This window comes from Marmota marmota, unplaced genomic scaffold (genome assembly GCF_001458135.2).
Source record: "Marmota marmota marmota unplaced genomic scaffold, marMar, whole genome shotgun sequence".
NCBI classification, from domain to species: domain Eukaryota; kingdom Metazoa; phylum Chordata; class Mammalia; order Rodentia; family Sciuridae; genus Marmota; species Marmota marmota.
Genome location: NW_025999924.1, coordinates 6,915,897 through 6,928,171, shown reverse-complemented (window position 1 = coordinate 6,928,171; position 12,275 = coordinate 6,915,897). Strand labels below are relative to the sequence as shown.

Here is a 12,275-nt window from a genome sequence, read left to right as displayed (position 1 = left end):
CAGAAATTGAGAACCAGAGAGGCCAACATCCAGGGACTGTGAGAGGCAAAAGGGGCGAGAAGTCTAAAAGGACTTGAAGGAGGGTATTACTCTACTCCACTTTTATTTTTATGTGAGAAAATGGAGGTGGACAGCTTTTGCTTGCAGAATTTGCACAGGTTAAATCTAGAGCCTCTCCAATATTGAGAATCCCACCCACAACGTGGAGACAGGGGACCCATGGCCAGCAGTGTAGCCACAGGCCTAAAGAAATCCTCAACGAGTGTGTACCAAAGGTTCCTGTCACTGAAGCCCTAAACATGAGCAAATAGGGAACATACGGGCCTCAGGGAGAGGTGGGACTCTGCCCACCGTCAGAGCGCTGATTGGCTGGTGGCGCTCGTCGCTTGGTGCTATTTGTTGTTGGAGCTGCGCACCTGACGCAGAGTGCGTCTGCACGTGCAGCCGTTTAAGCGGCGACGGATCCTGTGAGGACCGGAGAGAGCTGGAAGCGGAAAGGTGAGTGAGTGGGTGTGGAGCTGACCTTGGGGTGCTTGCCTGGCCGTGGCCCAGGCCCTCTGGGGTTCTCGTCGCTGGGCCTTTGCCAAAGGAAGAGTGGGATGGGCCGGACAAGCATTTGAAGCTTTCTTTGGGAGCCTTTCCCTCTCCTGTCTTGAGTCTAAAACCCTGTGGGTGACCTGAGGCTTGAGGCCGGCGGAGGAGGTGAAGGGTCTTTTCCCCAGCGGTTACGCAGCCTTTTCTCTGACAAAGATTGTTATAGGACTATTTGTGTACAGACATTCCTGGAGGAAAGTAGTTGTCCTGTGTTGGAGAGATTTAGTTCTAACCTTTCTGTTCCAGTATCCAAGGTCTTTCCCTAACCTCTCCATCCCAAGCAAACAAGAAACCTGTATCAGACTTCCTGTCTACCTCTGGAGGGGAGCGAAAGGAGAAAGCTTAGAAAGGCGGAAATCTTGAGTAGTATCTTTAAAAATTTCCATCCCCTTAGTATCCAACAAGCTCTTTGTGGGGGATACTTTGACAGAGAACCATTTTTTTGGGACAGAGCCTAAGCATCACCGGCAACCTGGTGATTGCTAGAATGATTAGTTAAGTGGTTCATCTGGCTTTGAAATATAAAAAGGATGGCTATAAATGCAATCACTAGATAAGAAGCAATACCCAATTCTCCATTTTTTGCAAAATCCTTTTGGGAAGATTAGCACTTAGTTGAGCATTTCCAATAGCTATATGTGAAACAATGATTGTTGATTGTTTATACTTTTTTTTTTTTTTCGGTGGGTGTGGATGTGCCGGGAATCAAACCCTGGGTCTCATTTGCTCTGTGAGGGAGTTATATCCCCAGACGGATAGTTTATGCTGTTAAAGACACAGTTCTTATCTAATGGAGGTCAAAGTGCTTTTTCCCCCCACAAAATAAAAATAGAACTTGAAGCCACCATGGGAGATGAAGATTGGGAAGCAGAAATCATCAAACCTCATGTGTCTTCCTATGTTCCTGTATTTGAAAAGGTAATAAAATTTAAAGTGTGCAATTATTAAATGCTATGGATTTTTATCAAAATTGAAAAACTGGTGGGGAAGTTTTAAATTATAGACTATTTCAGTGTTTATCTCTGTGGTTGTTATAAACTATTTTATGGGGAATGAAAAAGAATGCCTGTGTAGAATTATGTATCTGATAATGTGACAATTAAAAGCTAAATTAGATGTGATATGAAGAACTTATTTACATCTCAGTGATTTAGGACTTACAGGTGAAAGCAAGCTTGTTCAAATTTGGTGGAATGTCTCTGAGGGACACTTACATGGAAAATTGGCAAAAGTTTGGTTCTGGATGATATTTTGAATTCTGAAAATTGGTTTTATGCAAGGAAGGCTCCTAAGATAAATATTTTAGGCTGATTCAAATTGTGCCATCAGTTTAATATATTACAGATCATCAGATCTTTTTCCTGTTTGGCATTTGCGAAATTGCATTGTAATTCAGAAGCAGTGGCGCTGGGTTAGATTTTTTGGGTTTCAGTTCTGACTTTTTAAAAATTTGTGGAATGAATCTTGATAATATAGTTTAAGGGATTGATTTTGCAGAAGTGTTACTTTGTTGACATTATCTCCAAAAGTTTTTATTCTCTTCAGATTCTTACAAAATTTCCTGTTTGTAAGACAATAAATTTTGATACTTTCTGATTTTAAGTGATGCCTTTGTGTAAATCCTTATTTTATATAAAAAATGCAGTTCTTTAAATTAACTGGAATTGATTCATATATGGAGTTTGAATAGCAATACCCAAAATATTAATCTGATTTTGTCATGTTTCTTATCTTGGAAGTTATTTTAGAAATAACATCTTTTTGTTATCTTCTTATAGTCGTCTTTCATCATAAAAGCATAACCACATTTTGTGAAAAAAGGAGAAAAATCACCTAAAAATGTTGCTCTCTAGCATAGTTACTCCTATGAAAAGCTTCCCTCTGTCTTCCAAAATATGTTTTTATTAGAGTATATAACAATTTTTTTTTAAGTACTGAAATTGAACCCAGGGCCTGATGCATACTGGGCAAACTTGGTACCATTGAGCTACATCCCAGTCCTATCACAGTAATTTTTGAATCCAGCTTTTGTTTTTTTCACTCTTTACAGATTATTCCATATTACTAATTTCCTACAAATAATTTCTTATGCATACATAAGACCTATGGAAAGGATCTGTCATAATATGAATGATTTTTGTTCTGGGAATTTAAGATGGTGTTAGTTTTTTACTTTGACATTGTCATGAGTACCTACAACTTATTTAATTTGGGAATTTTTTTTCTCAAAAATAGAATTACTTGTTGGGTGTGGTGATGCACCCCTGTAATCCTAGTGGCTTGGGAGGCTAAGGCAGGGGGATTGCGAGTTCAAACCCAGCTTCAGCAAAAGCAAAGCACTAAGCAACTCAGTCAGATCCTTTCTCTAAATAAAATACAAAATAGGACTGGGGATGTGGTTCAGTGGTTGAATGCCCCTGAGTTCAATCCCCAATAAATCCCCTCCTCCAAAAAAAAAAAAAAAGGAATTATTTGGTCAGAGGATATTTTATGGCTCCCTTTTCACCCCCTTTTTCTTAATAGATTTGCTATAATACAAAGTTTAATATACAGATAGGCTCTTTTTCATCAGTCTAGTTTTATTTTTTTTAGTTTGAGATGTTTGTCTAAATGGAGCGCTCTTCAAACAGCACAGTGCACTGCAGTATGTTGTGCATATTTGTTGTATCAAGTTTCAGAAATTGAGGATTAGCTATTACATCTTGCAAGTTCACCTTTTTGGAGTCATTGTAGTATTCGTAACATACCTTGTATCATGACATTTGGAATACTAAATAGAATGTGAATTTATGTTGATAATTTCACCTTACAGTTCTTAATACATCTGTATGGGGCCAATTTATAGTAAATTTTTTACATTTGTCTGCAAACTTGACACCTGGTGCTGGTTGTGCAATTAGTAACTTCCTAGTTAACTTGAACATGATGCAGTCAGTAGCTTTGTTTTCCTTTCTTGTTTGATTAAGTGCAGAGAATAAGGATGTATAAATGACATTTTTATGGAGGAAAATTTGGAGGTCTTTTATTCCCTGCCATTTTTTTATTTAAGGCACCAATTTTTTAAAAAAATACTTTTTAGTTGTAGATGGACACTATACCTTTATTTTATTTACATGTGGTGCTGAGAATTGAACCCAGGGCCTCACACATGCTAGACCAGTGCTCTACGGCTGAGCGAGCCATATCCCAGCCCTAAGGCACCCCTTTGATTGGTCATTCTAAATAAGTTTTCATCTCAAAACTAGGTGGTGCTTTCCTTTTAAATTTATAGTGGCTTTTAAAAAATAGCATTGGATTAATATCAATTTAAGCGATATTTATCATCAGACTTTTATGAGTGCTTTGCAGGAGCTTTTTTTTTTTTCGAGATATGTTCATAAATGCTTGTATAATTTTGCAGTAATAGGGCACTGTTCTGGTAGCACTTAGAAAGACATGGTGGCACACACCTTGTAATACCAGAGATTCCTTAAGTTGAGGCAGGAGGAGTGCAAGTTTGAGGCCAGCCTGGGCAACTTAGTGAGACCCTGTTTCAAAATAAGAAAAGTTGGGGACGTAACTCCATGGTAGAGTGCCTCTGGATTCAGTCTCCAGTACCTGTCCTCTTTCTCTCACAGAAAAACTCCAAACTCCAAAATCTTGATTTTGAAGTGAGTACACAACCTGGGGGAATAGAAAAATGAAAGATATGAGTTATAAAAAATTTGGTAACTTAGCAGTTATAAATTCCAGAAATCTCAGTGGTTGACATTTGTACATAGTATGCAGGCTTATTGGGATGAGTGTTAGAATGTATGGATATGGTGAGTGTATTAGATATTTAGTTTGCTTACTTATTATTAGCTGTTAGTGTTTTTTGTTAGGTGACCAGATGATTAAATGTAGTGATCATTACTATATTGAATAAATTTCCATTTTTGTGGTACATTTCAGAAGATAAAAACTTTTGTGATTAAAGTGGAAACAGTGTGAGATAATTGCTCCACAGTGGTAATTGTGTTAAGTAGCAGTAGCAAAGTTAGTAATAATTTAGAAAAGGAGCTTGCATATGACATTCCAGAATTGAAAAGGGTACAGGTGAAAAGAAATGTGTTCACCAAAATAGGATATTTTGTAGCTGCATAGGGGAGTTCTTATGTGTTAAAACATTTTGAAATTTAAATTTTTTATTTCAGTACTGGGGATTGAACCCAGGTTCTAGCACATGTTAGGCAAGTGCTCTCCCACTAAGCTACATCTCCGCCTCTTCACTAAGTTTTGTTTTGTGACAGGGTCTTGCTACATTTCTCAGGCTGAACTTGAATCTGTGATCCTTCTGTCTCAGTCTCCCAAGTAGCTGGAATTAAGGGTATACACCGCTATTCCTGGCTTGAAGTTTCTAAATTGGTTCACTTGGGTGATTTAAGAGGTTACAAATGATTTATAGCTAGGTGTCCTAAAAGTAAACCGACAAGCCTTCTGATCATTCAACATATATTTATTGAATTCTGTATGCTGAAGGTAGTGTTGAACATGATGAAATACTTGCTGTCAAAGACTTGTATTTTATTTGGGGAGATAGAATAAGCACATTTGTAAACCAGATAATTATGAATGATTAAAAAGTGCTATGGATGGGTCTGGGGTTGTGGCTCAGAGGTAAGCGTTAGAGCACTCATCTAGCATGTGCAAGGGACTGGATTCGATCCTCAGCACCACATAAAAATAAAAAAGTAAAGGCATTCTGTCCAACTACAACTAAAAAAAAATTTTTTTTTTTTAAAAAAAGCTATGGAAAAAATAAGGATTTTGAGTGTGTGTGTGTGTGTGTGTGGAGGGGGGGTTGGTTCAAGTGGAGAGAGGGAAGGCTTCCTTGACTCATGAGTGGGAGATCTGAAACAGTCCCCAAAAGCCATCATTTACCAAGCTTCTGAGTCAGAGGAAGGAAACTTAGCATATTTGGATACCAAGAAAAATGTGAATGTGTTGAGTTCATGTGTCTGTGGCAGCAATTACCCCTAATTGGGTAATTTAAAACAATAGAAATTTATTCTCATATTGTTCCAGAAGTCAGAAGTTAGAAATCAAGGTTTGAGAAGGTCTACCTTCCATCTTGAAACTCTTGGAGAAAATCTTTTTCTCTTCTATCATCTGGTGGCTGTAAGAGGACATTGGCTTGTAGTTGCATTTCTTAGTTGTGTTCACATGGCCATTTCCTCTGTGTATTTGTATTATCTCCCTTTACCCCTTTCAAAGGACCCACTCAGATAAAACAGTGTAATCTCTTCATTTCAAAATCCTTAATCACATCTGTCATGACCCTTTTTCAAATAAGTAACACTTACAAAGTCCAGGAATTAGGATTATTTGTTAATGACCATTATACAATTTATTACAGCCAATATGACTAAAGCACAATGAAATAAGACAAGAGTAGTAGAAGTTGAATTCAGAGAAGGAAAGGGAAAAGGAGAGGAATTGGAGGTACTTGCATATAAAGACAAGTTCTTTTCTGTGCATAAGTGAATTTTCTTAGAGTGATTTCCATTTGAAAAATTTGGATATATTAACGATTTCATTTTATATAAACAGTGGAAGTTTTAAAAATAAATTTCTTTGTTGTTGAAAGTGTTAAGCCACTAATAGCCTTCTGACAATGTCAATGTAGTAGCCTAATGTTACATCACAATGCCTATGTTGCTCACTTTACTTCCTCTTATTACCTAAGCATTGTATCATTTCACATCATAAGAAGAGTGAGTACAGCCCAATAAGATATTTTGAGAGACCATATTATATAATTTTATTACATAATTATAATTATTCTTATTTTGTTAATATCTTATTGTGCCCAATTTATAAATTAAACTTTATCACAGGTATGTTTGTGTAGGAAAAAATATAGTGTGTCTGTATGAATCAGTGGTTTGATATCCATTGTTTCAGGCATCCACTAGAAGTCTTAGAATGCATTCTACTGGAAAAGGGGTTACTATTCTAATTTTCTATTTGTGAAATAGATGACATTCTTAATATGCAAAGTGAAAAACTGGTCTTTCCTCTTACAGGATAAATATTCTTCTGGAGCAAATGGAGACACTTTTAACAGGACTTCAGCTTCATCATCAGGTATGTGTTAAGGAAAAAAAGGCAAAACTCTTTAAGAATTTCATCTAGTGAATAAGGAGCAGACTGATAGACATATTTAAAATTTTTTTTCTAATATTTACTTTTTAGTTGTAGTTGGACACAACACCTTTATTTCACTTGTTTATCTTTGTATGTGATGCTGAGGATCAAACCCAGGGTCTCGCACGTGTGAGGCGAGCGCTCTACCGCTGAGCCACAACCCCAGCCCAGCATATTTTTAAAAATAAATTGTTAGTTGTTTATATGGTACTGAGGATCAAACTAGTGCCTCATGCGTCCTAGCTAGGCAAGTGCTCTCCCACTGCGCTACAACCCATCCCCCTGATAAGGGGATGTTTTTAAAATTTCCTAGTGAGAATTCATTATAATTTGGATACCTTGGGTTGGGGGCACTTCTAGCTAGAGTAAGGGAGAGAAGGGAAAGTGTAGTGTTAGTATAGTTAGTGGATTACTGTAAACCTTTGTTCAACCCGGAAGTTGCATGTTTGGCTTCTAGGTTGCTAGAGCATTGTCAGGATTCCTGACATAAGGAAGTATGATGTTGTATATTATATGTAAAGTTATTGAAGCAGATTCCAATGGTGGTGAATGGCCAGGGTAAGAACTATTCAAGCCACACATGTCATGCCATTAAGATATGAGTTTCTTTGAGATCAGAAAACTAATTTCGGATAAGTCCTAAGAAGAGAAATGAATGTCAAGATAAAGGAGCCCTATCCTTCCTGCTGCTCTCAATTACCTTCTCTGAACTTGTTTCCACCTGGGCTGCTCCCTCACACTGATGCATTCACCTTGATTGTCCAACACACATACTCTCTCTAATATAGAGTTGATGTGGATGGGAAGATGGGTTTAAGTGGGAGGGCTTAGTCTAGGAAGTTAAACTCATGACAGCAGTCTTTTGCTTTATCGAAGTTCAAAGCAGGCTGAAATGGATTGCTATTGTATTGAAAAATTTTTTTATTGTGGTTATTGCAATTTTGATCTTTTTTAAGTGTATGGTTCAGTGACATTAAGTATATTCACGTTGCTGTGTAACTACCACCCTTCATCTACCTCCAGAACTTTTTCATTTTCCCAAACTGAAATTCTATACCCATTAAACAATAACTTGAAACCACCATTTTACTTTAAAAATATTTTTTTCATTGTAGATGGACACAATACCGTTATTTTATTTATTTATTTTTATGTGGTTCTGAGGATCAAACCTAGTGCCTGACATGTGCTAGGCAAGTGCTCTACCTGCTGAACTATAATCTCAGCCCCACCATTGTATTTTTTGTGAATTGAATTACTATGTGTTTGCTGTGAGTCTCTATGTATTTGAGTTAATATTTTCAGAAAGCTAGATTGAAATAACCACCAACTAAAAGCTGAGCTTTTGCTTAGTTCTGTGAATATTTAGACTAATGAAACAAAATCAATTACGTTTTCTTATTAAAGAATATATGAGGCAAATGAATGTATACTAAACTGATAGTTCAATATGTTTATTTCCCCCCAAAAAATAAGAAACAAAATTATCTGAAATCCTGATTTTCATTTGTAGATTTAGCCACTGTTGACAGTCCTTTGATTTTTTTTTTTTTAGATCTCTCTATATATCCCGCAGAGATAATTGTATTCCACTGGCTTTACACATACTTCTTTTTATTATAAATATTTATCTTGTTTTTCCTTTGCCTACCTGCCCTTGCATTCCGTGCCCTTCTTATGTTCTTAGAATTGTACTTGAAAATATTTCTCTACGTATTTCATAGAAATGGAATCTTATTATACCACATCTTTTACTTAATGATAGTCACAGAAAACTTTCTAAGCAACTATTATAATCTAATTCTTTCCAAAATTAAGTGAAAAAAGTTCATTATCTGGTTTTAAAATGTCAGAGCTTATAGGCCATGAAGTTACTTTTATATAGTAGTTATTTTATAAAGTTACTACTTTATAGGTATGTATATGTCATTCACTTTTTTTTTTTAAACTTATTTTAATTTTTTTTTTTTAATATTTATTTTTTAGTATTTGGCGGACACAACATCTTTGTTTGTATGTGGTGCTGAGGATCGAACCCGGGCCGCACGCATGCCAGGCGAGCGCGCTACCGCTTGAGCCACATCCCCAGCCCTATGTCATTCACTTTTGAACCCCATAATATGGTTTCATTTCTTTTATCAACCCTCTGTTTTTTTGCTAGTTAACTCTTGTTTCGTTAGCTTGAAATTCTGTGTTCCTATTGCTAGTTCATTTCCAAACTCTCTACCAGAAGCACAAACAAATATCCATTTAGTTTATAACATATAATGTGATCTATCAATTTCCTTTTTTAATTGGAAAAGGATTTGAATACTCCATCCAGCTGTTTTAGTATAGACTGGCCTTTCTCTAGCTTTCTCCCATTCCATTTTCTCTGGATCGTATGTTTCTTCTGCCTTGAACCCTCCACCCCCCTCACTTTGCCTGAATTAATTTTTCTTCAGCTTTCAGAGAGAGGAAATTGAAAATGTCTTAACCTTCATGCTTCATTGATAGTATAAGGGAAGATTCTTAGCTTGGAAATAATTTTGAATCTTATTGTGTGAAATTCTAGTGATGGTGTTAAGTTTGATATTCTGAGTCCTGACCCTTTGTATATGCCTACTTTTAAAACATCTCTAGAGCTTTTAGTATCTTTTTTTGCCTATGTATACATAATAAACATTTTCAGACACGTCTATCATGTAACAGTTTATCAAAGCAGATTGTCAAGAATGTAATCCTATCATTATTTCTTCAAAAAATGCCAAATACAGTTAAGGTTTTTTGTTCTAGGCATTTTTGTTTAGCAGCTACATTGTTTAGAAAGTCTTTACACTAAGTGACCTTTCTTAAAGACATTGTGCAAGATAGTGAAAGTTTAATTCAATCTGCTTAGATGAGTGACATCTCAGAAAACAAAATTCTATGCTGTTATGAAATATCTCTCTCTACATACTTATTTTCTGTGATAATATTAATTTTGGCCAAATTGCATTTTTGTTGAGAAGTTGGGAGAATATAGATGGGCATACATTATGTGGCTCCTAAGTGCAAAATCAGTCAGATATATAAAATTATAGGAAATGAGGGAGAAAAAAGTCAGTAATAGCTAAGTGATATAAACGCCAGAAGGTAGGAGAAATTTTGAGATGCATATACAGAAATTTCAGTTTGTGAGTATAGGGTATTTTTTTAAAATCTGTTTATTGATTCTAAAACAACTATTGATTTGTCTCTTCTACCCCCCCCCCCCAACCAAGTGCTAGGATTGAGCCCAGGGTCTTACACATGCTAGGCAAGAGCTCTACCACTGAACTACATCCCAAGTAAATTTTTTAAATTTAGTTTTTAGTTGTAGATGGACACAATACCTTCATTTTATTATTTTTATGTGGTGTTGAGGATCCAACTCAGTGTCTCACACATGTGAGACAAGTGCTCTACCACTGAACTACAACCCCCATCCCCCAAGTCACTTTTTATTTTGAGAGAGAATCTTGCCCAGTCTGACCTTGAGCTTGCCATCTTCCTGACTCAGCTTCCTAATTAGCTGGGATTACAGGAATGCACCACTGTGCCCAGCTGAGTTGTCATCTCTTACACCTGAGTTACTTTCTTATGTATTGAGTACTGTTGTGCTGAAGTCTGCTTTCACACATTGATTGAAGATGGAAACATGAGTGAGAACACCTTATCACCTTTTCTGTTGGTGTTTTTGTCTCACAAGTTGGGGACTACTAGGTTTGGTGTTTTTTTTTTTCTTTAAATCAGGGATCAAACCCAGGGGCACTTAACCATTGTGCCATATTGCTAGTCCTTTTTATTTCTTATTTTTAAATCTTGCTAAGTTGCTTGGGTGTCTCACCAAGTTGGGGAGGCTGGCTTTGAACTTGAGATTTTCCTGTCTCGGCCTCCTGAGCTTCTGGGATTATAGGAGTGCACCACCACACCTGGCTATTATATTTCTCTGAAATTATGGAAATATCATCCATTTGCAATGTTCAGTATGATAGCTACAAGCTACATTTGGGTGTTGAGGGTTTAAAATGTGTTATATATTTTATGATAATTAAATATTTATTTTTAATCTGTTATAAATTACCTTTTAAAAAAGGTATTTTAGGGCTGGTAGTTCAGTGGTAGAACTCTTACCTAGCATGTGTGAGGCACTGGATTCAATCCTGTAATTATGTTTATCTACAACTAAAAATTTTAAAAAAGGGTATTTAATATTAAAATACCCTTATATAACAGGATAAAACAAACTGTCTCATGATATTAAAGTGTTTTTTTTTTAGATGTAGATGGACACAGTACCTTTATTTATTTTTATGTGGTGCTGAGGATTGAACCCAGAGCCTCACTCGTGCTAAGGCAAGTACTCTACCAATGGAGCTACAGCCCCAGCCCTCTAGTAATATTTTATTCTTTCAATTTACTGTGGGGTCTGGTTAGCTAATATATTGAAATTTTGTATCTGTTAGTAATGGGGGCTTATAATTTTTTTCTGTTTTGTCATATCAGAGTTATTCTAGCCTTGTGAAATACATTGGTGAATAGTATATTTTCTAGAAGATGTGTATGATATTGGATTGATTAGCTTTTTGCCAGTTTTATAGAACTCTCCTGTAAAACACTCTCTGGGTTTGATGTAGAAATTTAAAGTCTGATTGAATTTCCATAGGATAACTGTGTGTGTATGTGTGTTTGCATTATTTCTTAAGTTAGTTTTGGTGAGTTAATTTTTGGAAACTTTTTTGTTTTTTTTTTCTTTGGTTCTGGGATTGAACCCAGAATCTTGCACATGCTAGTCAAGCAATTTACCACTGAGCTACATCCCCAGTCCTTTTTGTTTTTTATTTTGAGAGTGTCTTTGAGTTCCGAGGGTGGTCTCAAACTTATGATCCTTCTGCCTCAGCCTCCCAAGTAGTTGGAATTATGTGTGCTACCACACTTGGTGATTCTAAGTGTTTTAAACTTCCATTGTGATATATTTCTTTGAGTTATGAATTCTGTTGAAGTGCTTAAAAAATGTTACAATATTTATGAATTTTTTTCTGTTATGATTGATTTATAGAGTAAACTGGTTCTCTTGTCAAACAATAGATTTTACCGAAACAATAGATTTTACCGAATGGTTGAAGGAAATGAATGAAGCATGGTGATCAGTTTGGTTTATTTGATTGTATGTTAGGAATTAGATTTCCAAGACATAATGATGTACATTACAACACTCTACTGTTGCACAAATGTCACTTCTGTTAGTGTTGCTATTATCAAACTAATTTTCTTCATCAGAATACCTTAAATTAAAGAAACACTGTTACATTAAAAAAGAAAAAATTTCAGCCAGGCATGGTGGTGCATGCCTGTAATCCCAGTCACTTGGGAGGCTGAGGCAGGAGGATTGAGAGATCGAAGCCAGCCTCAGCAATTTAGCCGGGGCCCTAAGAAACTGAGTGAGACTTGTCTCTAAATAAAACATAAAAAAGGGCTGGGGATGTGGCTCAGTGTTGGGTGCAATCCCTGGT

General features: G+C 36.2%; 1 protein-coding gene across 6 annotated transcripts in view; it reads left to right on the top strand.

Annotated features, from left to right (window-relative positions):
- The first annotated feature begins 421 nt into the window (after positions 1 to 421).
- Positions 422 to 12,275, top strand: part of Ddx4 (DEAD-box helicase 4) — a 56,572-nt gene continuing 44,718 nt past the window's right edge. For 3 of the 6 annotated variants that reach the window (XM_015497376.1, XM_015497373.1, XM_015497372.1), the window contains exons 1-2: positions 1,441 to 1,512; positions 6,642 to 6,702. In XM_015497376.1, the coding sequence (XP_015352862.1) occupies positions 1,441 to 1,512; positions 6,642 to 6,702 (133 nt within the window). Of the gene's footprint in view, positions 499 to 1,426; positions 1,513 to 6,641; positions 6,703 to 12,275 lie in introns of those variants that run through there. The other 3 variants (XM_048799981.1, XM_048799982.1, XM_015497374.2) reach the window with 2 other exon arrangements.